Here is a 27,195-nt window from a genome sequence, read left to right on the forward strand (position 1 = left end):
TCAGTTTAGACTTAAGAATAACATTTTCACTGGTTAGTTGACACTGCAAAAGTAAAAACAGGGCAGTAACCTACTTGACTAGAAAGAATCGACAGTTGTCTGCTGATTGCACTGAATTTGTTCGTCTTCAGGAAACTGTTTCCTGTTATCAGCACACGATTGCTGATAACTTTGGTCGTTCTATGATCTCCAACCACTGTTTCCCCTACTGTGACTGAACGAAAAGTTACACACAGATGTACAGAGATGATAACTGAAAAAAATCTATTTAGAAAACGGTGCCTTCATTAAGTATCTATGGTCTTCTGTTGGTTAATTGATGAAGGTTATTAGTGTTAATGATAGCTATAAAATTCTTCTCATAACGCTCTCAGCTGCTTGAAACGTAAAATAACCCACTTAATGCAAGAGTAGCTCTCTTGGAAAACATGTGCCTTTGGATGGGAAAAGAAATGCAACAAATGATGAGTTGAATTGTATTTTTTCTGTAGAAGACAGTATTCAGTATATTTACCCAAACCCCAAATCTTGAGATTCTTTTTTCTACAAATCAAGCTTCCACTCTATCCTTGGTCCTTTTTCTTTTTCAGTCATCTGGCCCAGAATCCCTTTATGTGTGACTGTCACCTGAAGTGGCTGGCAGACTATCTGTTTGACAACCCAATTGAGACGAGCGGAGCACGCTGCAGCCACCCCAGAAGGCTGGCTAACAAACGAATAAGCCAGGTGAAGGGAAAGAAGTTCAGGTGCACAGGTAGGAGATGACTTTACACAGACACTGATATACAAGCCAATCATGTATCCAAAATTGTTTTGCAAACCTAGCTATGGGTTGAATTCCCCCAGATTTTAGTTGCATATATGTAAACAGAATCTATCTAAGCAGAACACACAGCTGAAGGAAAAATGCAGGTAAGCATGCCTGAAAAACAGATGTAAATCAATCAGGTTATACTTGAAATGTCACATTTCACTAGGGATGGGTATCGTTTAGGTTTTATCCGATACCAGTGCCAAACTGGTACTTTTGAAATGGTGCCGGTGCTTAAACGGTGCTCGAACCGGTGCTTAAAGAATGGAGAACACGAAATTGGTCCAAAAACCTCTCATGTTCAGCTGTTTTTTTGTAAAAAGATAACAATGTTAGCCTTTTCTGCAGCTATGGGGCATATATGGTATCACTCGTGGCTGGAAGCAGCTTAAACAATGGAAGAAACACAAACTTTGTCCAAAAACCTCTCATGTTTAACTGTTTTCCACTTTTTCTTTGGTCATTTTAGCCTTTTTGTCCAGGGTGAAGGGAGTATCTGCCATCAAACAAGAAGACAGCCGCATGTAGCTATGATGATGTTTGCTAGTTCACCTTACATGCATTAATGTAATAACGTGGTTAGCCTACTCAATGTAAATTACACACGAACAACATTAAGCTACTCACGCAGAGAAGAACGGCTGCTGCTGCATCATCATCCTCATCATTTCTGCTACACTGGCAGGGCTAGGGGCCAGGACTCTCCTCTTCAGGTTTTTGGGGGATGTTGCTAACTCCGGGTCCGATAACAGGCACCACACCCGCAGTAGATGTGCTCGGTGTGAGGTCTCGCAGCAAACTATCAAATACGGCGCATTTCTCGGCTTTTAACAAAACGCTATGCGTCACCAGGTGTTTCATCGGATTTGAGGTGTTACCTCCTTTGACAGTATCACAGTATCAGCTTAAAGCACTTGTTGCAGCTGCTGAGTTTGCATCTCTTGCTGTGAAGTACAGCCAGACTTTGACCGCTTCGCCTTGAGCATTTTAATCTGTAGCTCTGCTCTAAAAGAATGTACGTACCTGGACCCGCCTACTATCCTCGGAAACGTAAAATGATTGGCTAGAATCCAAAGTGTGTGACATCTCAGGAAAAAAAAGCACCAAAATAAAGCACCGAAATGTGCGCTGCTTTTCGGTCTGGTTACTACCGTTTATGTCAGAACCGGTGCCATCATGGCATTACAGCCATTACAAATATATGAAGTATTAAAAGTGTATAAATAAAAACAGAAACTAAACAAACACACACCCACAGTTCTTGTCTCTGCGGTAGTGTTGTCTTGCTCTTATTTCCTTTGATAGGAGCCATGGGTTTCACTAATTACAACACAGACCAATTCAGTATGACGCAGCACAATAACTAACTCAGCAGGGACTGTCCATAGACTGTGATTGCTCACCTGTGTGAACGAAATTATGTGTGTGTGTGGCTACACTAAACATCAAAACTGCTTATCTGTAGTGGCTTTTTCCACACTGTTTGAAAATTATCCTTTACAAACTGTTGAAGCTCTGTTGTGTCAAACTGCTTTTAGGAAAATCACCAATTTAGACAGTATAAGTAAAGCATACACACTGTAGTGAGAATCTCCTTTGCTTTTTCTAGCAGACCAGCGTTTTGTTATCAAGGGCGACCCCCTATTAGTAATGCTCTGTTTTATATTGAAAACCTAAAATTTGCAGAAAACAGAAGAGCTGAAAAAGTTGATCAAAAAGCAACTTTTTAAGCACCAGAATGATTGTTTTTACTGCAACCATCACAGCATCTGTCAATGTGCCATAAAAAGTGTGCCTGTAAGAGTGGATCTTTTTTGACATAGTCACCCCTTCTGCTCTGGAAAATGGTGTGTTCCCAGGATCAAATGGACACACCATTAACAGCATAACCAATACCATTAAATGGCAAGAGGTTTAATCCAAAGAGCTTGTGGTGGCGTGGGCACACATGCTATATTTTTAGATCTCAGTGGTATTCAATCTCTTAATGTTTGTGCTCTGCCCATTGAGGTAGATAATAATCAAGATAACCAGATTACAAATTCCCCTAAACTTGGTTATGGCTGTCGTCTTTGCTTTGGCCCTTCCTCTCTGCAGTCCCATGCCTCTCCCTGCATCTCCTCTTCCTCTCTGGACCTTTGTGGATATTCTTGCTATTGGTGGGCAGTGCTCTGATCCTGCCACCCTCCCTGTGTGGATCTGCGGCTGTCTGTTGCCTCTCCTGTCCAGTATGGACCCTGCCCCCCTGACTGATTGGTGCAGCTCTCTGTTGCCCCAACTTCCTCCTGTGTGGACCTGCATTTTGATTGGTTCTTGTGCAGCTGTCTCTTGTGCTTGATCTAACCATGTGGCCCCGCCTACTGTAACATCACATGGTTCCGTCAAGCGCCAGGGACCGCCTAGCACACACCTACCTGCCTCTCCCAGCCAATCACACACCTTGGAGCAAAAACCGGGTCAAACATTTTAACTTTGTTTGCATTTATCTGTAGGGCTTGTAATATGTGAGTATGACTGTGGTTGAAATAAATGAGTCATAAACTGACATTTGACATTAAAATACAATCAGGGCTGACTATCAACACCTACTAGTTTTCTCCTGCTTATCTCATTGTGATGCCCTGTGGAGTTTTCTTGTAAACCAACACAATTCAAGTGTTTATTTCCAAGTATTATCTGTTTGTATGTAGCTTTCAATTTATTCTTGGTCTTTTTCTTCTTTTTGTCTTTTATTGTTTTGCCTGCTCCAAAACTTAATTGGTCAGTAGGTCTGAACTAAATTGCCAGTGTGCACCCATGTGTACTCGTGATACTGTGCACTCGTTATGGTGACACTCCGGCTCAAAAACTCCACAGGGTACATTTAAGTGAATTGAGAAACATCCACATTTCGCAGTTCACCTTGATTGCAAAACTGCAAGCATAAATTTGAACTCTAAAATTGCATTTAAACAGATGCTCCTACTTTTGTCATTGTGCTCTGGAAACATCTCCTTGTAACGCTTCAAAGCACATTACAATGAATGCTTGTTTTCTTCACATTTAGATTCTGCGATCGCATGTCAGTGTTTCAGTGGTTAGCATGGCTTATTGTGCATTCATGTGCTCCTTAGATAGCCCCATTTCCCTCTGGTTTTTGTTTGTTCTGCCAGCTTTGATGTGTTTCTATGATTTTGGGTTGGAATGTGGAAACAAAACTGATGCTGCAGACAAGATTTATTTTGTCTCTCAGTATGTAGAAACAACACTGGTTTCTCTTTCCAGTACACAACTCAAGTTGAGTAGACTAGTCCCTTTTCCCGCTTATCAAGCTCTCTCTTAAGTTGGATAGCAGCAAGTATTTACAACCTTATTAAAAATTTAATGCAAGACAAAAAATCATATATAATACTTTAATTTTTACCATTAAACTTTCTCGACTACAATCAGCCAGATATGTATTTATGTGTGCGCTCTACAACAACATTATCTCAGACTTTACATGTTCTGTCTCTAACTTGAGGAGGAAGTCCATGTGAAGTTTTCCCAATTTTTCCAATTATTCCAAAGCCACATGATTGCACAAATATTCCATCACCTCTCTAGCCCCACACACCTCTCACCCGTGTGTCTGCTAAGAAGAATTCAGCCATTACTGTTGTTAAGATGAGAAAAACCCACCTTCCGGTCTTTGCTTAATTCCCCTTTATTATTCTCTTTCCCTTTCATCCGAACTTTCCCTTGCTCTTTGCTCTCTGTCAGCTTACCCAACTTCACCAACAAGGTTAGAGACAGCCCAGAGACATCATTGCAAAATATTTTTTCCATTGAAAGAAGGTAGCCATGTCTCTCAAAAGATAGACATCACTTGAAGGGCACTGATCATTTGCAGAGAAAACCTACAATAGGTGGTCTTAGTTGTTTAACAATGAGCAAATGAGTCATGAAAACAGACTGGAGGCAGAGAATACTTTGCGCCAATGCAAGAATGAAGAGTAGTAAAATGAAGGAAAGATTACATTGACAGAGAGCAGATGGATAAACAAAGAGAGAACAGGAGGAAGAAAAAGAGATAATGATGACGGCGTGAACTATAATGAGAGTACAGTATGTGATGCATGAACACACGTGCTGCATGATGCAAACCGGGTCTATTCTACAGGCACTCGCAGTCATAAATAATATCTCCTCATATTATATCTAAATAACAGAAGTGGTCTCTGGCTCACCTTGTTAAACAAAAACATCCGGGGTTAAACCACATTTATCTACGAGGTGATTCCATAAACCCACCTGGATATCTGTTCGTTAATTTGATTTGCAGCAGTGGCCATGCAGAATTACTGCTCCCTGAATCAGCCCCGTGCCTGCTTGCAGTGCAGAGCTGTAGCAACAACTGCAGCCTGCTGTTTTAAGTAGATGGACTAGTTTTGTTTTGGTGTTGCTCTTTCTGACTGAATTGTGACCGTCCTAGAATTTTACCAACAGGAAACAGTTCAACCAGATGGGAGAAGAATAACGCAAAATATTGATTTTCTTTTTGTTTTTCTAAATATAAATGATTATATAAATGGGATTATGTTTATATAAGTTTGAAGTCTTGTGTCCATGGTGTCTTATTTGAGCTTTTTTCCTCTTTTTTTCCTCCCTTTTTCGTTATTGCCATAATTTACCTCCTTGTTTCCATCCCTTCTCCTCCTAGCTGTTTTTCTTCTGTCTTCCTCTTCATTGTGATTCCTAGTTACATTTTTTTCTTCTTTTCTACCCTAAATTCTGATCCGCAGGTCAGGAGGACTATCGCAGCCGTCTGAGTGGGGAATGTTTCCAGGACCTGGTATGTCCAGAGAAGTGTCGCTGTGAAGGCACAGTGGTTGACTGCTCCAACCTCAAGCTGACCCGAATACCGCCACACATCCCCGAACACACCGCAGACCTGTAAGTCAGCTGGTCTTACTGTTTTATATAGATATACATATATGTGCAAGCTCTTCAAAAAGCTGAAACAGTAAAACAAAATCTCAAAGAAGCTTTTCATGTTTTTAGGAGCATATGCACAGACTAAAACACCCACTTATACATATGGCAATCATGTGCCATGAAATAGTCGTAATGTTTTTAAGGCCTGTGTAGATGGAAAGACAAAAACTCACAGATACGCTATGCATGTCCTTTTTGTCTCTCTCTGCTTCTCTCTATCATGAATGTCACTTGATTTTTAGCTCTCAGACCAAAATGCTCCTCAGCAGTCTTTTCCATCTCCCGCCAAGTCCCAAAGGAGCCATCATCATGTCTGGTTAAGGGTCTCACACTAGAATACTGAATAGTCCCATTGATCATTCACTTTCCGGCTTAAGAATGAGTAACAGATAACACCACAGGAATACTGTAATATCTGTATGATTTCATGTGGGTTTTAAAACACAAACATTTACAACAGTTAGACTGTTAATCTGTAATAATTACCAGAAAGGTTATTTACGAGTGTTTTTTTTCTTAATTGTTAAAGCAATTCCTAATTAGTAAAGGTTATTTTTTTCACTTTTTGAATTAAATCACACATTTCAAGACATCACAATCTGCTTTTGGAACGTGGTCCAAATCTACCTTGATTCATGGTTTTTCAATATGCCACCATGTAGAGCAGGGCGATATGACCAAAAATATTTATCACGTTATACATTTGCAAATTTGCGATAACGATATAACTGATGATATAATTGACACGAGACAAAATACTTCACAACTCCACAACTTTATTAGTGCAAAAAAACCCCATCAATGTATTTTCACTTAAACAAGCAGCTGTTTTTTGTATGTGCATTAAAGTTATATAAAAATGTAACAGTGCAAATTCCTTGCTGACAGTTTAACCAAAAGGCATTTCCAGTGGAAACTGGCCGACATATCCTCAGCATAACCATGTGTAATATCCACAAAACTTAAAAAGAGGTTACACACACACAATACGGTAATACAGGGTGGGCCATTTATATGGATACACCGTAATAACATGGGAATGGTTGGTGATATTAAAGTCCTGTTTGTGGCACATTAGTATATGTGAGGGGGGCAAACTCCTCTAGATGGGTGGTGACCATGGTGGACATTTAGAAGTCGGCCATCTTGGATACAACTTTTGTTTTTTCAATAGGAAGAGGGCCATGTGACACATCAAAATTATTGGTAATGTCACAAGAAAAACAATGGTGTGCTTGGTTTCAACGACCATTCCCATGTTATTACGGTGTATCCATATAAATGGCCCACCCTGTATTATGTTGAAGCACAGTACGTATCACTCCGCGAGGCTCCGCCTACGATAGCCGAAATGCTCCAACAATCCATCAAGCGGTGCGGCTTCGTAGCTTAGCAAAGTCGTACTAAAACATTTGACAGATTTTCGAGCGCCGTGTACATAAAATCGTTTCGAGGTCAGTAAACACAACCAGAGTTCATACATAAGGCACACGGGATTATAAGGGGCTCTGTTGATTTTCAGAAAAATCAAAGGATTGATTTTAAGTGTGCCGTATTTTCGGCTCGCTAGCATGCGCTACCAAAAATAGTGCTTTGCTGTGTATCTGACGGACGAAAGCTAAACCAGTTCCACACCACTGAAGCTGCAGCATTTTTACAAACCAGTTCTGGTTCATCTGTTTCATTCAACGATCCGCTTTCGCTCTTCTCATTCTGCGTCGCCGCCATGCTTTTTCCGCCATGTGCGTACGAAAACAAAGGCACTGCGCATGTGCATTTTACCCATATTCTATCGTCATATTTCATTTTCTTATTGTTGCCGAACATTATACTGGTATTACCGTGAACGGTATGATATGGCCCAGCCCTACCACCATGTCCCAGTAGGCTATTACAGCATGAAAATTACCGCTAGCTTAATGGAAAAAAAGAACTTGGATCAGCATATCGTTATATTTTTCACTAACCAGGAAAAAAAGGAAACATTTCCTTCAACCCACTCCCGATTTTTTTAAAAAAGGAAAAAAAGTGATGATATGAAGGTTGTATGCTTGCTCTATCTCTTCAGAGAGAAAGCTGAAGTAATTTAATAGAGATTGTCGGGGAATAAATAGCAAAATTAACATAAAACATAATGATATGATTTGAAAAAAACACAGCTTTTAAGTGATAAAATAAATGCAAATCTTTGACTTTTGATTCAGAACACAAGAAAAATTTTACTCATTTTACTTTCAGCACCTTGACTAATCTTAATCACACAGTCGGTAAGTTAAGGAAAGAGGAAATTGGAATCCAGACAGAAAAGTTTTACCTAATAATGCTAAATCACCTGCAGCTTTAAAATGTAGGAGAAGGATGGAGAGCTTCTGCTATGGTTATCAGTGAGATAGTAATGCAGAAAAGCTTCAGGCGATGGGGATACTACAGCATTAAGGCACACACAGGATGGTTGTCACAGTATTACTTATGGAGGTTAGTTGTATGATGGTGAATTCAGCCACAGCTGCCACTTTAGATAACTAATAATGCCAGCACTACACAGACCATTAGCCCCCAACTCTCTTTCTCTCTTTGGTTCTTTTTCTCACTGTGAACCTCACAATCCTCCCTCCTTCTCTCTATCCGTCCCCAGGGTACGACATGTCAGAAATGTATACTTTGTCCTTTATGGTTGGTTAGAGGGCACATCAGAGTTTCTAGTGTTTTCTACACCCTTTCTCTCTCTATCCTTCCTTTTCCTTAAGAACACAACCACCCAGTATTTTCTGAAGGCCACAATCGCACAGAAACAAACACACAAGCTGTCAGTTCATGGCCTGTAACCTGCCTTATCAGGGGAAATCAGGGGAGGCTGCGGTTCAACTGAGGGCTTATATACTTCTTGCTCTCTTTGTCTCATCTGTCTGTCTTTGGGACTCTTTCTGCTCGCCATAAAAATCATCGACATCGGCCTTGGGAGCATTTAATAAGTATGACATCAGTCTTATGAGAATTATAGGCACTTTATTAAATGTGCTGTACGTTGTCAGGCCACACTGGGGCCAGATCAGATGATGAAGAGATCAGATGTGTTTTTGATACTGTCAAAATATGCAAATAAACGCAGCAATAAAAGAGGCATCGTTCTCCTACCATCAGAATCTACTTCAGGCTTTTCAGTGTGTTATTTCAGTCTGTGTTTATCCAGGACAATCCATCTTTGAACCCCCTCATATCTCGTTACAAATTGTCCCCTTGAGCTGAACTTTCACTTTCTTTCGTGGATTTTTCTTGCTCTGCTGCTTTCACACATACACGTACACAAAGTGCATCCTTTTAGCAGCACCCTTTTAGTACAAATTACCTCAATAAACCAGATGTCTAGCTTCCTATCTCTCAAACTGTTTTCTCTTGGCTTAGGGCAGTGTGGCTATTGATGACTACATATAAAAGATTCATTGCTCTCCTCTTCTCTCCTCTTCTCTTCTGATTTTCAATTTTTCATCCCTGTGTTGTTTTGTGTTGCATCATATTTGCAAAGTCTCTGAAGTCCTCTCAACTTACATGTGGCCATCCCGCCCTTATTTTCTGCCTGTTTTTTCTCTGTGTATGTGGAAATTCACTTGTGTGCACTAAAGCAGTTTGTTTCATGAAAGAATAAACATATAACTCCCTTTCTCCATCTTCCTCTCTGTAGGCGGTTAAACGACAATGAGATTGCTGTCCTGGAGGCTACAGGGATTTTTAAGAAGCTGCCAAATTTGAGAAAAATGTAAGTGTGTGTATATATATATATATATATATATATATATATATATATATATATATTTTTTTTTTTCTTCCATTATATGCTTCAAAGGTTTTAATATTGTATTATGTATAAGTCCAGTAATGTCTTTCTCCTCTAAAAATTATGTAAAGTGGACCTGGCATAGAAAATGGAGCTATTATTTATCTGAGGAGAATACAGTAGGCTTTGGCTGGTTTTTCCTTTTTTTTGTCTTTTTTTACTCTTTATTTTGATAATAAGTGATGAGATTGATTCAGTATTCATGACAGAAATAAGCAGGTGTTATAAAGATGCGAGAAAGAGAATGAAACTGGAAGCCAAAAGTAAAACTGAAGAGAAAAATGAAAGAATAAAAAAGAAAAAAGGAAAAGAGGAAAGTAAAATAGATACCGGAAGAAGATGGACTGAGCACAGGCAAGAGGATGTGAGGAACACAGAGATCGAGAAAAGGGAAGGGTGGATTCGAGGTATGCAGGAAGCAAATATGAAATGGAAATAGAAGATGGGCCTTCGTTCAGATTTACAGTCAGTTCTTATCTACAAACTGCTCTAGGTTTGTGTGTGTGTGTGTGTGTGTGTGTTAGGGAGAGATAGAGAAAGACAGAGCAGAGACCAGAAGTTGATTTATTGGAGAGGAAATTGCTAACCATCTAGCAGTGTCACTGACAATATAGATTGGCGAGCTCTCATTTCCATTTTCCTTCTCTCAATTCCTTCCTCCTATTCTCCTTTCCTCGCTTCTCCTCACCTTACCTCACATTTTCTCTTATCCTTAATTTGCTATCACATTTCTTTGTTTTTATTTTAAACCTGTCTCTCCAGTCTCATCCTCCACCTTCTCTCATCTTCAGTAAACCCGATAATAGGAAACACAATTGACCTATGAATGAAGACTACAGTATGTGTGATAGCTATCATCCCCAATTATTGTCTTTGAGGCCAAGCACTCATCCTTTTCATTTCTCTTATTGTGTCCATGAAAGAGAGAAAGGAGCCATTTTTAACTGGTTTGTACCACTTTGTTCTTCTAGTTTTATTTGAACACACTTGGTGTTTTTTTATCAGATCTAGTGATGGCAGGCTCTGTTATCTGAACATCTAATGTCTAAGAGAAGGATATTAAGATGAAAGAAAAGAAGGTTAACATTTATTAGTTGAAGGGACATGATTAATTACTGCAATTAAACTGGGAATGCTTTGCATGCATGTCTGCGCGCCTGCATTTCCATTATCGTGTTGCTCCTGTCGGTTGTGTTAGAAAAACATGCATGATGGCTAAAGCAAACATGCACAGGTAAAATATCTAAATACAAAAGTAAAAATGCTATGAATGTTGTGTGATCTCTCCTGCAGCAACCTGAGCAACAACAAACTGAAAGACATCCGCGAAGGGGCGTTTGATGGAGCAGGTGGAGTTTTGGAGCTGCTGCTAACGGGGAACAAGCTGACCGGACTCCAGGGACGCATGTTCAGAGGCCTCAGTGGCCTGAAGACCCTGTAAGTATAGTTAACAGCAGTGTATATGTGTGTACTTGTTGTGTAATAAGACTTACATTAGAGTTAGAATAGGTTTAGGATAATGGAAGTGAAAGTAATTGATTTTATGCTAGGATGTAGGCAAATAATCGTACACCACTGAACACAAGGGCCCATTCTACAGTTGCAGCCCAACCCATGAATGTGAAATTAATCTATGCACAGCATGCTTGAACAGTTTTTGTGTAAATGGCACCTGTTGTGAAAAAATATGTTTATATAAAAATATATAAACCTAATTGTTGAAAATGTGGTTCAAAAGTATTTGAGTTCAAGATCGCACTCAAATGACATTTTTTAAGGTCAGTCCTGTTTATTTTAAATTCGTCAAATCTCTTGAATCAATTATTCACTCTAATCAACGCAGCCCCGTTATTCATATTACAACAGAAGACAATATGAACGTTTTTTTTTTAAACTTTATTTATATAACTACATTTATTCTTGGCTTTTAACCCTTTAAAACCGGTCAGAGCAGCACACTCTGTTTTACGTAACTATTTTTAAATCCCGGTAGCTCTGCAACCACGTGAGCTAGCTCAATAATTTTTTTTGCATATGAAACCAGAGGAGTTGTGCTTACATCTTATGCCATCAGCTTGTCCTCGGTCACAGTTTCCTTCCACATATAGCTTTGCAAAAACTGCATAAAAAGCGCTTGCAGCAACAAAAACATAATATTCCAGAAACACGCTTTGCCGATCCGATCAGCTGTTCGTTACACTTCCTACATTGGAATAGACGTCAGCGCGAACTATCGACTGTTCACCATGTCCTGCCCAAAACCGGAAGTGACGTCATTTTGCGGAAATGTAGTTTTTTACCACCAGGGCCTCATGAGCCTATACTGGTGTTTTTAAAAGTTATCTTTGACTTTATGACTTTCTGTGTCGTTTCTGGGATGCTTAGGACTCATATTGCTCTGCTGGATAATAATAATAATAAATAATAGTTTATTTTGATGCATATGCTGCTTTTTAGCAAATTTGCATTATAATATTTATTTTCGTTTTTCCTGCAGTGTATAAAAATTGGTGTATTTCAAAAATAAAACTATGAAGACACTCAAAATAAATTTCCTGTGGTGGGAAACTATTTTGTGCAACTTTTCTGTATTTACAGTTTTGAGGGATAAGCCTCTTAAATTTCTCTAACTAGAAATATATGTTAAAAAAACAAAAACGATTTTCAATTTTTGTTGTAGTTTATTGCACTTTTTTGCAATTTATGTAATTACTATGCACTTAATGCATACATATTATTAAAATTTAGGCTGTAATGGTTGTATTGATGTATATCAGCTTGAAATGCTCCCAAAAATGGCTCCTGTAAAAATGTAAAAATATAATATAAGCTCTGGCGGACTCTATGGTAGGTCTTAAAGGGTTAAAGTCCATTATACTCCACTGCTTCATCTTGATCTCTAATGATATTTAAAAAGATTTGGTCTCTGAGAGCATGTCTAAAAAAAGGCTATTCTTCTTTTATAAAAACAGTCAGTATATGTCTTTATTGATTTATTTCCTTTTTTTCCTTTGTATAACATCAGTACTAGCTTTTTGTCAAAGACTTCTAACACATTACAGTTTGTATTAGCACCTGACATAGTTGTGTGTTTTTCTTCCCCGGACTAAAAAAGAAAGCATTGTTTACTCACTTACATTGAAATTAAGGCTAATGACAGCATATTGTTGTTCCTCCAATTTGGACACCCACTTTAAAGAGCCTAGTGTCCAATTAGGGGTTACAGGGTAGTGTATAAAATCACAAACTAATGTTGTCTGTATATACTCAGTAATGACTAGCTAATCTTATCATGTATATATATGCTGCCTAATGACTCTCTAATGGTATCATGGCTGTCTCTGTATTATGTAAAGAGGGCTCCCTGCTCCAGTAATAGCCTTGCTAACTAGGTTAGCTTGTCCCAGAGATTGCTAATGCTAACTAACTCACTTAGCATGATCCCACATGACTGTATGTCAAAGGTTAATGTCATATTACAGAGTCTGTCACGGCTGTCCTATAGGGACTGGTTTAACTCCACTCCTTTCTCTTTTATCTTTTGTCCATGCCATTATAGGTTGTATTCGTTTATCTCGCTGGGCTGTCTCTTTTTATCTAGCCTTCCTTATTTTATTAGCACGTTTTTTTAAAACTCAAAACTTCATATTAAGTAGGATAGAAATGTGAAACGCTGGATTATTCTAAGCCTTGACTTTAATGTAGTTTGTGACATTGATAGTGAAAAAGAGCCAGCATTGTGTTTGCTTTCATTTATTAATCTATTGTATTTGTGTTTCCAGCATGCTGCGGAGCAACCAGATCAGCTGTATTGACAACAGTACCTTCACAGGTCTGAGCTCCGTCCGTCTGCTGTCACTGTATGACAACAGGATCTCCAGCATCGCCCCGGGATCATTCTCCACCCTGCACTCCCTGTCCACCATGTAAGCCACATCCGTCACAATCTCTTCTCCTTTTTGTCGCTTCTTTTCCTGTTTTGCTTTTTCATTTCCATCCCATCATTAATCCCATCTCTCACTTTGTGTCACTATCTGTTTGTGTCTGTCTTCCGATCTCACTGCTTGTTTGTCTCTCACTATCTTCCTCCATCCTCTAATTTTTCATAGCCTTGCTGTGGGAGTTGTCTTCCAAGCAATACACACACATTCCCGCCCCATCGTTTGCACACATGTTCTCTGGACACGATTCTCCTCACAGATGCTCTCCATCATTATCGACTAGATTGGTCTGAATCCCGGGGCATTTGTTATCAAAGCTAAATATTTATCAGCATCTGCACACCCACATTGGCACACAAGACCAATTGCAAGCTGTTATCTTCCCAAAGATTCACAACTGCTGCTTCTAGAATCGGTGTATTCGTTTATTCGTTTATCTGCTTGGTGCATGTTTTTTTTCAAGCGTGCTTTAATTTGTGTGATGCTGATTGGTGTTAAGTCTTTACACAGAACTGCAGATAATAACTCTAATCCAATAAAACTATGATAACTGTCCACCTACCATTTTTCTTAGGACAAAGAGACTGAGAAGTGAATGAGTGTTTTTTCTTCAATCACTTGACCACCCATGTTGTAAATAATAGATTTTATCAGGTTAATAAAACATGAAAGGTTGATTCTTTTATTCCTCACAAGGTAGACAGACTTCTCACAAAAAGTCTTCTCACATCCTCTCTGCTGTCGTTATTTCTCTGTGCTTCCTTCCCTTGTTCCACCTTTTGTTCTTGCTCTCTGTCCTGCTGTGTTCCTGCCTGACTCTTTTGGGAACAACGATGAAAGACATGAAAGGGAAAATGTGGACACAGAGGATGAGGACAGATATATTTATTGTTGCATAAAGTCTCTCGGTGTTAATAATTATAAGATATTAAATTTCATTCATCCTTTGACACATTAATTCTTTGTTTCAGCGTGTTTTTCACTGTTTTTGTCGTAACACTTGATTTGTATTCAAACATCTGCTTGCTGTCTGGCATGAAAGAAAGATGGATAGTTTTTATTTCTACACCCTCTGTTCATCCCCCCCCCCCCCCCTATCTTTCCTCGATTTCTCTCTCCCTCCCGCTCTTTCGAATATCTGTCTCCATTCTTAGTGCTTCGTTTCCCTATAGAGTTTGTCCATGTAATTAAAAGATTAACACGCTGAAAGGGAAGGAAGGGATTTAGCTTAGGTTTAGTTGCCATGCAGTGAGGTCAGTTCATTACAAGGAAATGAGTAAATAACGTGTCCCTATCTGTGGCAGCACCCCATTAATATTATAACGCATATAGCAGCATTTAGGTTTATTAGTTTAGCAGAGGACAACGTGAACAGCAATGTTACCCTTGCACATCTTTAGACACAACATGGGGACTTTCCACTATATCAATGGTTATACTTCACAAAACTGCTTCCTTAAATTTTCCGGTACACCACCGACTGCAACAGCATCCTTAAATCTCTTTTTCTGTGTAGCTCACTGTTGATATTTCTGAAAGACGTTGCTGAACGTTGTTGAATCCAAATCGCTGGCAGTGAGCTGAGAAGAAGATGCCAGGGGTCAAAACAAAACCAGACAGCAACATTGTCAAGCTTCAGCTGTTACAAAGTTGCCCACAAATATTAGATGAGTGCCAGGATTTGTTCTTACCTTTAATGTTTGCATTCAACACATTGGTCACACATTTAAGAATGAACGTTTAACTATAATAATAACAGTGTTGGGGAGTAACGGAATACATGTACCGCCGTTACGTATTTAAAATACAAAATATGAGTAACTGTATTCCGTTACAGTTACCGTTTAAAAAGGTGGTATTTAGAATACAGTTACTTTGTTGAAATAAATGGATTACACGGCGGTACTTCCCTGTTTCATATTGTGGCGGGTCAGGACTGTTTGGGTTTTGTTTGACAGCTACGTTCTGTTGTTCCAGGCGGCAGCGTTACGGTTGCCATGGTTACAGGGTGACGCTCTCTGCGTGTTTCCTGGGTGAGAGAGGCCTTTTGTTGTTGTTGTGCTAAGCTAATAGGCAGAATGCTACAGGTATAGCTCTAAAGAATGTAGCCTCATGGGCAGTGTAGTCCGTGCTGCAGGGAGAATGGACTGCCATACCCGTTATGTGTCTGTGAGCGAGGGAGGGAGAAAAAGGAAAAGTATGAGCTGTCATCGAGCAAAAACGGGAGCTGGAAGCATGTAAATATAATAATAACCACTGCAGCCAAGAAGAGAGCCTGACGAGCCCAGTTGTAAGTAAGCTATTAAGACTCGACTGTACACCGTGTTCGTGTTTTCCTCTGAAACAATACGTTCTGTTGGAGCAGCCTTTCAACGCCTCTCTCTGTCTCTGCTAGCAAAGTGACCCAGACAACAAAGTAAAGCTAGTTTTCAGCTACGAGCCCGACACAGAACCCACCGTATTAGCCAGAGGTCCCTTTACTACGGTTCGGAGCCGCGGACCTTCAGTAACAGTAATAAATCACAGCAATAGTACATTCATGTAGTTGTAAACAGCATGATAATATATTAAGTAATCCAAAGTATTCAGAATACGTTACTCTCATTGAGTAACGTAACGGAATACGTTACAGAATACATTTTGGGGCATGTATTCTGTAATCTGTAATGGAATACATTTTAAAAGTAACCTTCCCAACACTGACTAATAATTGTAAAAAGCCACAACAAACCTATAACTTGAATGTGCCGCAAGATTTCCGATGCCCAGAGCAGCTTTGGTTTAGGCTACCTGTCTCGTATGTGTTGCTAATGCGTCCTTTCCACCCCTTTCAGTTTAAATATGGCTCAGCATAAATATTACATGAACTGTGTTACAAAAGCAACAAAATGCAGAGAGAGGTGGTGATCAAAAATGAATAAAATGAGCAGATAACCTTTTCTCTTTTCTTTCTTTTTCCCTGTTTCTCAGTCTGCCACTTTATCCTTTTCTCTCTCCGTCTCCCTTGTTCTTTGCAAAATGAATAAAAACAGCCGATAACCTTTCCTCATTCCCTTCCCCTTCCCCTTTAGCCCTTGGCTTGCTTTGTCTTCTGTCTAAATTTATTCAAATGTATCACTCACCAAAATACCATATAAAGCACTGCCGTTATTATCCCTCCGAACGGCTTCCAAAATAAATTCAGAACAAAGTCTGTTTTGTCGTCGTTGCTTTTTCTCGCTGTCGTTTCGTTGTGCTGCTTGTATGTTACGCTCTAATTTGGGGTGTGCGAGAAAATGTTTGTGATGATAAATACCTTATATTGTAAGAATGGATGTTACGTAACTTTGTGCGGATTTAAACTCATCCTGATTTATTTATTTCCTTCCACCTCTCTCTCGCTCTCATCTGTCCTTTATTATTTCCTTAGTAATCTTCTGTCCAACCCTTATGTGTGTGATTGTCACTTGGCCTGGCTGGGTCAATGGCTAAAGAAGACGAGGGTGGTGAGTGGAAATCCCCGCTGTCAGAAGCCAGCCTTCCTGAAGGAGATTCCTATCCAGGATGTGGCTACCCCAGACTTTACATGCGATGGTGAGACTTTCTATTTTCCATTCTTTGCCAATAAGCCAAGTATTTGTTTTTGTTTTAGTTAAGTAGAATTAAAACCACAGTTCTTGATGTTTGGTCTAGTCGGCCACACAGGATGTTGCAACTGATACACCGAACTGTGTGGAAAACAAAAAGGTCACAGCCTGACCTGAAATAAATGACATGTGTCAGTCAGCGGCTGTGTGTCCTGTGCAGATAAAAGGATGAGTGAAGCAACTGAAAGGTGAACCAAATGTGTCCTTGAATCGTACTAATAATAACTGAGGGGCTTCCTCACTTTCAAAACCCTGCATAGGAAAATTGTTTATTCAGTAATAATGTCAAATATGTATTTGGGCAAAGAAAATAACAATAAAACACTTGTGTGTTGTGTGTTGTGTAATGAGTCGTCCAATTTGTAGCGCTGTTCAAATCTTAACTTTAAATTTAATCCACTAAAAACAAAAAGTGAGAACACAGATGGTTACATATACGTGCGCTTAACCCTTTAAAGCCGGTTGGAGCGGGCACGCTCTGTTTTGTGTAACTATTTTTAAATCCTTGTAGCTCTGCAACCACGTGAGCTAGCGCAATAATTTTTTTTGCATATGAAACCGGAGCAGTTGTACTTACATCTTATGCCATCAGCTTGTCCTCGGTCACAGTTTCCTTCCACATATAGCTTTGCAAAAACTGCATAAAAAGCACTTGCAGCAACAAAAACATAATATTCCAGAAACACGCTTTGCCGATCCGATCAGCTGTTTGTAACACTTCCTACGTTGGAATAGACATCAGCGCAAACTTTTGCATGTCCGCCATGACCTGGGCCTCATGAGCCTATACTGGTGTTTTTAAAAGTTATCTTTGCTTTATGACTTTCTGTGTGGTTTCTGGGATGCTTAGGACTCATATTGCACCGCTGGAAATAGTTTATTTTGATGCATATGCTGTTTTGTTTTGCAAATTTGCATTATAATATTTATTTTTGTTTTTCCTGCAGTATATAAAAATTGGTGTATTTCAAAAATAAAACTATGAAGACACTCAAAATAAATTTCCTGTGGTGGGAAACTATTTTGTGCAACTTTTTTGTATTTACAGTTTTGAGGGATAAGCCTCTTAAATTTCTCTAACTAGAAATATTTGTAAAAAAAACGATTTTCAATTTTTTTGTAGTTTATTGCACTTTTTTGCAATTTATGTAATTACTATGCACTTAATGCAGACATATTATTAAAATCTGGGCTATAATGGTTGTATTGATGTATAGCAACTTGAAATGCTCCCAAAAATGGCTCCACAGCATGTAAAAATATAATATAAGCTCTGGTGGACTTGGTTCTATGGTAGGTCTTAAAGGGTTAATTAGCACTACATTGAAGGATTGTCCACATCAACTGATCATATCAACTGATATCTGACCTCACTCCCCCTTGAGTCCTAATCACAGCACAGACTAAGCCCACTGCTACTAAAACGCATTGTTCTTTGCATGTATATTCATATTACAAAATCCTCAAACATGCACAAACCTCCTGGTTTGACGGGAATAGATTTGGTAACAACAGTGATCCAGATTTAACAAAATTACCAGATACTCTGTCATTTCATGCCTTCAGCCTCACTTCAGCGAGGTATTGTGAGGACAGAACGATCAGTAACCACTGGCATACAGCAGCCTCAGATGACATCAGCTTGTGGTTGCTACAGTGACGTTGTTGTTACCACGACGATGCCTGCCTATAGCAACTTAGCCTGTCGGCTTGGCCGCCAACTTTGACGCCATATTCAAAGTGTGGTTTGGCTCTCGCGTTTACTACATTTGTCTTTATTTTCCCTTCTCTGCTTTCTGTGTAGCTTTTACACTTTCAACTTTTTTCGATCGCCCTTTTGCTCTCTTTCTATCTGGTAGTGCCTCTCTGTCCCTCCTCAGTTTTTTTTAAATTCATTACACTTTTCTAATTTCCTGTAGCGGTGCTGCAGCCATTTACTGAAAATGAGTTTGGAAAGTCGTTAGCTGGATTGGTTCAAGTAAGGAAACTCTAAGATGTTATCAGGTCTTGATATTCATTGTTGCATCTTGCACGCACGCACGCATGCACGCACACTCCTCGTGCATATGGTACGACAACTCTTCTCCATGCCCCTGGTACACTGCGTAGAAGCACTTTGCCACTCACACACACACACAAAGCTACATTAACATTCACCGAGCTGCACAAACATGAATTTATTGTCAAAATGTATCTCAATTCACTCTAAAGATGCAGCTCTAGCAGAACTCTTTCATGCAAAATGGTAATTAACTGTTAAAATGTCGAATTTGATTAAATGACATCTCTTTATTGCATTTTAGCTTGAGATAGTCAAAATCCTGGATCTAGATCATTACCAGCTTCAAGTGAGTTGTGCTTTGGCTCAAGGCCAATCGGCTCACAGAGCTTTGAAGGCATCCTCCCTGCCTGCCAGGTGTCCGTACTATTAAGCATAACCTCTTGGTGATGCTAAAATGTTACACTTGAAAGTGTAATTCTCAAAGCGGTTCACAGAGGCCCAGAAACAAAGGGGCACACATACTTAGACACGAGCACGCCGTGAACCAAGGTCCCATGTCCGGTCTATTTATAGTTGAGTAAAATGGCTGTTAAGGTGTCCAGAAGGAGCCGGGGGAAAGGTAAAGTTAATTGAATTTGTGAGAAGATATTTAGCGCACATTTAGATGTTAGCTCAATCAGCCAACTGTAGAGTGAGTCAGCCCACGGCTACACCTCCCCGTGGACTCACAAGGTACACACATCAGATTAGACACACAGATACACATGCATGCACTGCTCTCCTCACTGGCACGTAAGCGCCCATTTACTTGACATTTAGACATTAGCGCAATTAGAACACTACAAAGTGAATGGGAAAATGGCCACAGGACAGGGGGAGGCGGCTATTTAGGGAACTAAATGTGCAGCAAAATCAGGATGTAGATGCACAAGCATTTAAACACGTGCGAGGATTAAATCAGCATTGAATTCATTCAATCAGCAGCAAACTGTACACGCGTGTAAACTAGGCCTTTCTTTTTACTGTTCCTGCTGCTCCCTCCAGGACTCAAGCACACACACTTTGAGATTGCAAGTTGTGTTGTGATTGGCTTTATGTCCGCTCTTCATTATCCTTTATTATGGTTTTAACTCTGCTTGTTTTACATTCGGGACCACAGTTCAACTATTTACACACTGCTTTGCTAGATAAAAGCTGTGAGCTTTACATGCCAGTCAAGGAAATGGGAGCATTTCAAGCCAAGAACAACTCTGCTCTAGTTTCTGACCTTCCTTATCGCTTAATGGTAAAATTATTACAATCACTCAGATGTTTTTTTTGTGTTATTGTGCCTGTGTGTGGAATGCTCAGAACTTAAACCTTACAACGTTTTGTGCTAAATACTTACAGCAAGGCTAAAAAGTGCCTCGAGAAATTTTGGGAAGTAACAAAATTCTTAAAGCTAAAAGAAAATTTAGTCATTTAAGCTCCTCACCCTCCAGCCCGATCACGTTGGCTGGAAGATGTTATGTTCTTTTTAAAAATGGAGAAAATAAAATTTAGACTCAGAGGAAATGTTAATAAGTTCTCACAGATGTGGCAGCCTTTCATCATTTACTTTAACTCACTGAAAACACTTACAACAGACTAAACTTTTGTACCACAGGGTTCCCTTTTGTTATGGTTTTGGGAGGGAGTTGATTTTTTTTTAAATTTTTTTTTTGTTTGTTTGTTTGTTTTTGTTGTTTTCTGTGTGTGGGTTGTTGCTTTTTTGTTTTTTTTTCTTCCTTTTTTCCTTTTTTTTTCTTTCTTTTTTCTGTTTTATTGTTATCATCCGAATCTTAATGGCCTAATTTGTTTTGATATATGTCTTTATATCGGTTGGTACTTGCTGTATTGGGCCTGATATGTCAAATTACATGTGCAAAACTTTATAAATAAAGAGGGGAAAAAAGGGGGAAAAAAAAGAAAATTTAATTAAAAGGATTAAAAATTTAATCCGTGACTTTTTGCAGAAATAAAAATATAAAATTTTAATTGGAGAATATTCACATGCAAGTTAGAGTTAAAACTGACTATAGAGGCTTCAGCTTTCATTTTATTGCTGCAACTGCCTGTCTTCCTTTCAACCCCCAAAACATCTGCTCAGTTTTGGGGTTTTTTGGTTTGTCGGTTTCCTGAATCATCTGAGGATTTTTAAAATCTCTGTGACCCAGCTGCATGTGCTGAGCCATATGTTGAAATACATCCATACAGCTTTTAGCAATATCCGGTATTGCTTCTAAAAAGCTTCTAAGTACTTCTAAAAAGCGATGAGTTGATTTGAGCAAGTGTCTTACTTATTGTTCAAGCTGCATCTCTATCTGTCCCTTTCTCTCTCTTAGCTCTTTTTCAAAAGCTGTTTTTTTCCTCCCTTTTCTCTCTTTGTTGTTTTTTCTCTGCACCTCTATGTATCCATCTATCTTCTCCTCCTCCTCCTCATGCTAATATCCTACTCTCTCTACTCCCCTCTCTCCAGGTGCTGAGGATAATGGTTGCCTTCCTGCGTCTGGTTGTCCTGACGTCTGCACGTGCTCAGACGGCGTGGTGCGATGCAGCAACAGAGGGCTGCACTCTCTGCCCAAGGGCATTCCCAAGGACACCACTGAGCTGTGAGACAGGCTTGCTTGCACTGTAACACACACACACACAAGCTTCACTACATGAATGTGCATCCTCAAACATTCATATACAGTCACAGAAAAAATTGTATGCCGTCAGATAGCATGCAAAAGTTCCATAAACACATATAGTCCCACTTTGCTGCAGTGCATTAGTGATGCTGCAGTTTTCTCTCCTGCTTCAGAAACTAGCATAACAATTAGTGAATTACGCACATGCTCCTGCTTTCTTTCTTTATGTGTCTTTAGGGTTTTAGGTATACAGTAGACGTGCTTGTGCTTGTATATAATTACACGCTGATGTTACAAATCTATGAAGCAACCCAGTTATTAAATCTAACTACCACTACACAGTAGGATCTTATATAGTTGAAAGGTATTATCATGAGTGTCCTCGTGTTATTTTTTTTATTTTACCATCTTAAAAATTGCTTTATATCTAGTTTTAATGCTACAGCGTCAGTTGCTTCAATACACATTTTTCTCTCATATCAAATTTCGCCAGAGCAGTGACAATTTTTCATGCTGTTTCCTATAATAATTAGGTGAAATCAGAGTCATTAACCTCAATAAAACGTCCATTTAAAAAAATAATAATAATCTTTTGTAGAAATAATGTAAAAAATATGAATAATTGTTTGTTTTCTTTATGATTAAATTGGTGCTTCAAGAGAATTGCTTTATATCTTTCATTAATTTCAAGCTACTTGTAATAAAGAGACATTGTTAATCATCAAAGATAAAACACGGCTTAATGTTAATTATGATTAGGAAATTTAAAAAGACGTAGGAACAAAGTAATGGTGAATTATTGCACACACGTACATGCTCATGCACAAACACAGAGGAACCCCTCTAGCTGTGAAATAGGCCTGCTCCACAGGGTCAATAGCAGTGATTAGGTATTGATCAGGCTGAAGAAGACACTCCATCATACTGTCCACATGACCTACTTATGACCTGAGAGAGACAAACAGAGACCAATGCATCATAAAATATGTGTATGCTTGTGTGTATACCTTTATGTTGTTTCTCACAATATTAGAAAGCAAGAAAGAAACGAATGTGAAAATTCTCTGTATGTCGAACACAGAACTTTGCTCATATAACATAATGTAACAGTGTTTTCTTCCCTTTAAACGTAGTAAAAACACAGACATAAGATGCAATTATAAAGCTCAGCAACCCAACACTATAACAGCATCACAGTCATTTCAATTTGACCATCTCCCCATTCAATGCACTACCCCACGTCAGCAGAGTGGCTGCTGCCTTTTTAATTCACTATGTGGAATTCCCCTTCTGATCACCTGCATTTGTGTCCTCCAGGAAAGAGAAGTACACGTGAAGGTGTTCTAATGAACAGGGATGCTATTGAATAAAGAATCGTTTAGTGTGGCCAAAAATTCCCTTTTTTATTTGCGACGTACCAGCACATGTTGGCTAATGTTCTCTCTCTAATAACACCCCAGGACATTACAGTACACCTCTGGACAGACTAGCCCTGGGAGACAAAAAACAAAACAAAAACAGATCATAAACACACACAAAAAACCTCAAGCTCTCGACCTGATGTGGCAACTTCCGGCTTGGTTGTTGCAGATCCTTCTATTTTTTTCTCTCAGTCTACATAAAGATTGGGTCAGTTTGACACAGATGCTAATGTGTGCTGTACTGTAGAAGCTTGTGGTCCACAGGGAAATCGCAAACATACATGTGCAAATGATCTGAAAGGAATGTCTGTGGAGTGGCCCAGAAGTGCACAGCCACACAACCTTGAACGTGTGATGTCCATTCATCCGTTTCCTTAACTGCTTCTTCAATTCAGGGTCACGGAGACTTTGACAAAGACAGACAACCATTCATACTCACATTTACACCTACAGCCAGTCACCAAATAACCTGATGGGAGATAAATGGGAGATAAATGGGAGACGGCCAGTTTTAAATGAGTTCTTTTGTTTTCTTCACAGTCAAAGCTAGTGGATGCAAGAAGCTCCATCCCTGTTATGCTGGTTGTTATGCTCTACATCTCATTCATTCACTCTTCTTAGAGTTACTAATCCAAAACTTTTACTTGCTCCCCTGGCATCAGTTCACCCCTCCACATGGCTATATTTGTGTATGTAATAAATACTATATTAAGTATGCATTTTTTTTCTTGCAGTTACTTGGAGGGTAATATGCTGACATCTGTGCCCAAGGAGCTGGCAAACCTGAAACAGCTGTCTCTGGTGTATGTACCTCTCACATAACCTTGAACAGAATGATGCCACGTCATTTTCAAGTTTACGAAACCAATATGGATGCATGCAGTGTGTGTTTGTATCGGTCCCTTATGCAAGTTTCTGTCGACACAGGGACCTGAGCAACAACAGCATCAGTGCTTTGGCCTCATACACCTTTAACAACATGACTCAACTAGCCACACTGTAAGTTACCATGGCAACATATGTACCTATTGATGCATAAACCTGTACATGTACATGTATAAGGTTTTCAAAGATGAGTTAAACTAACGTTTTCTACTCTCAATTTTTTTTCTTTCCATACTTTTGTCTTCCTCTTAATTTCTCTTTGTCCTTGTTTTCATTTTCCAGTTTCTCGTTTAAGGTTTATCACTTCTTCACCCCCCCCCCCCCCCATCCACTCATCTCAGCCTCCTCTTGTATCTTCTTTTTCCTTTATTTCTATTCTAACATACACATATGATATGTTCTTTTTTGCCCCAATGCATTTGTCATATTTAAAATATTTTCCTTTTTGTCTGTTGAAATATCCTGTTGAAATGTTGGCTCCTCTTCCTGCTTTTATCTCTTTTATCTCCCTCTTTTTTTTTTTTTTTACCTCTGCAGGAATTTTCATAAAGTTACATAAATTATTCTTTTAATTTATGGAATTAACTTTAGTTTTGCCTCTATTTAAGCTACCAATCTATAAACACAATGGCTTTATATCAACTTACTTTTTTTCCAGCGACGCCCTGTTTCATATTTCAAAAAGTCACATTGATTCACGCCTCCAAGCAACTACAGATTTCTACTCTCTGCGCCTCGATAGCACCAGATACAAATCCTGTGCACAGCTCAATCACACCTAGGGAAGATTTGAAGGTAGCGGCAGAGAGGTGTGTTTCACTCTCCACATCAGATTTTCCAGGATTCATTATTCTTGGCTGTTGGGATCTTTTCTCAATGGGTCCAGGCCACCGGTGAAACAGAGAAGATGAGGATTAAGCTTCTTGACAGTCAGTAATTATCATTAGGCATTGCTTCATTGAGCATTATGCTGAGGAATAATCTTGGCTACTACCTTGGCTGCTATTTTCCTGAATACACATGTCAGATAGTGTCTGTTTATTACATTAGAATCATTATTAGCCACCATGATAAATTGTGTTCGAATAACAATAGCATCCTTAAGGGACGCTTCATTATCTGTCGTTTGTTGCCAAACTCAAATTTGGATTGATTAGCAGTTTTAAAAGAAATAACATTTAACTGTGGTGTGGGAGTTTGACTTTCCAGACTTTTCTTTGACCTTTGCCTCTGGCAGGTGTTTTTATCTTTAACTATTTTGTTTCTAATGTATTTGAAATGTGCCCCTGGTGTTAATTTTCATTGTCTAGCCTTCAGTGGCAAAAGGTTCTGTACCAAGTTTTTATAAAAACCAAACCTACTGTGTCATCTCTTGAATAATTTTTCATATTTTGAAAAAACAAACAAACACTCCTGATGTAGAGCTAAATCTCGTGACCTTGTTTGTGTCCTTTGTCTTACAGAATCCTCAGTTATAACCAGATCCGCTGCATCCCCGTCCATGCCTTCGATGGGCTCAAGTCACTTCGCCTGCTGTGAGTAGCAAGCTTCATCTTTAAGTGCCGCAGTGGATTCAATATTCAACACTCCCCCTTGCCTGTTATATTACAGAGTTAAATCAAAGTTTAATCACTCCCCTGATTTCAGGCTGAGTGCCGTATTAAAGCCCACTTGCAAAATGAGTCACAGTCCACCCAATCATCTGTTGTTTCAGGGTACTAAAATAAGATAAAAGTCACACTCTCCCATTTCTTTAATGCTCCCTTTCCATCTGAATTCTTTGCCTCTCGCCATGCGCTTCTCCCTCTCGCTCTCTTCTATCTATCCTCTCCTCCTTTTCTCTCTCTCCGTCCAATGTTGTGTTTGATGAATCGACCTTCAGCCTCTGTTTCTCTCAGTCATCCATTTGGCTGTCCACCCTCTGTCTCACGAACCCACATGCGTGCCTACACACAGTGTGCATGTGACTATTGCTGTCTGACCAGCTCGCCTCGCACATATGGAACGAGCTGCACACACACAAAAATATGAATATACTATCCAATCTGTGTATGCGGTGCACACTAGTGTAAACATCTACATAACGTGCTTGTATAACAGCAAATCGTATTGATCCTTAAGTGTGGGGTTGCTTGAGTATCATAAATCAACATTTATTAGTGTCAGCTTTGCTGTGATACCTTAAGTTTGACACGGGTGAATATTTTAAGCTTTCATCAGAGATAATGTTAAGCCCTATTCTCTGAATACAGCCTATAAGAATCACTGAAGGTTGAAGCTGGTTATCCTCGAAAGCTTTGTTTAACCTGCAGTGCATGCAGCAGTTATGTCACGGCTCCTTGAAAACACCCGTTCACTATAGTGAGGTGTGAAGTTAAAGCTGTAAATGAAAAAAATCTGAGACTGTTTACGTAAAGGTCATTTTTTTATCGCCTTTTAAAGGGTCAGATTACTCAAATTACAACTTCTGACAGTATGATAGTGATTAAAGTGTGATGTCAGGAAGCCAAGACAACAGCAGTCTTTCCAGCAAAGTCTCACAACCACATCTGAATCCTGCAGGAGAAAAAGCCACAAAAAAAGCCAAGAGAGGTGGCTTTGTTGATGAAAAACTACACGGCCTCAACCAAGGCTGCTTTTCTCTTTTGCTTTGCTGAATAACTTTGGATTTCTGCGCAGCCTAAGTGGTCTTGCTGTGGTTAGAGTGGCGAAATGTTTTTTGTTTCATAATCGAACATATTTAAACAATGGCAGTGTTGAGGCTTTTAATCTTGGTACAACTCTTGGCTCAAAATATACTTTCATTTTCACATGAGTTAGCTTTCAGTTGTGATTATTGTGAGCAAAACTTTAGCAAGAAAAAGAGTTTCACTCTCAGAGAATTCAGATTTGTTTTCTGCAAGGTTATTATCAAGGTTATTAACGAAAACTAACGAAATAACGAAAACTAAAAGTGAAAAAACATTTTCGTTAACGGAAATAAAAATAAAAACAAAAAAGGAAACCTAACTAAAACTGGAATGAGTGCTCACAAAACTAACTAAAATTAACTGAATTTATAGCAAAAATG

At 39.2% G+C, this 27,195-nt stretch overlaps 1 protein-coding gene across 3 annotated transcripts in view; it reads left to right on the forward strand.

Moving 5' to 3' along the window:
- slit3 (slit homolog 3 (Drosophila)) overlaps positions 1-27,195 on the forward strand; it is a 278,935-nt gene that overhangs the window by 214,525 nt on the left and 37,215 nt on the right. For all 3 annotated transcript variants that reach the window (XM_085176419.1, XM_085176409.1, XM_085176428.1), the window contains 10 exons: positions 591-754; positions 5,575-5,725; positions 9,447-9,521; positions 10,893-11,036; positions 13,382-13,525; positions 16,950-17,113; positions 21,666-21,798; positions 23,975-24,043; positions 24,168-24,239; positions 25,589-25,660. In XM_085176419.1, coding sequence (XP_085032545.1) covers positions 591-754; positions 5,575-5,725; positions 9,447-9,521; positions 10,893-11,036; positions 13,382-13,525; positions 16,950-17,113; positions 21,666-21,798; positions 23,975-24,043; positions 24,168-24,239; positions 25,589-25,660 — 1,188 coding nt within the window. The remainder of the gene's footprint in view (positions 1-590; positions 755-5,574; positions 5,726-9,446; positions 9,522-10,892; positions 11,037-13,381; positions 13,526-16,949; positions 17,114-21,665; positions 21,799-23,974; positions 24,044-24,167; positions 24,240-25,588; positions 25,661-27,195) is intronic.

This window comes from Neolamprologus multifasciatus, chromosome 2 (genome assembly GCF_963576455.1).
Source record: "Neolamprologus multifasciatus chromosome 2, fNeoMul1.2, whole genome shotgun sequence".
Taxonomy (NCBI): domain Eukaryota; kingdom Metazoa; phylum Chordata; class Actinopteri; order Cichliformes; family Cichlidae; genus Neolamprologus; species Neolamprologus multifasciatus.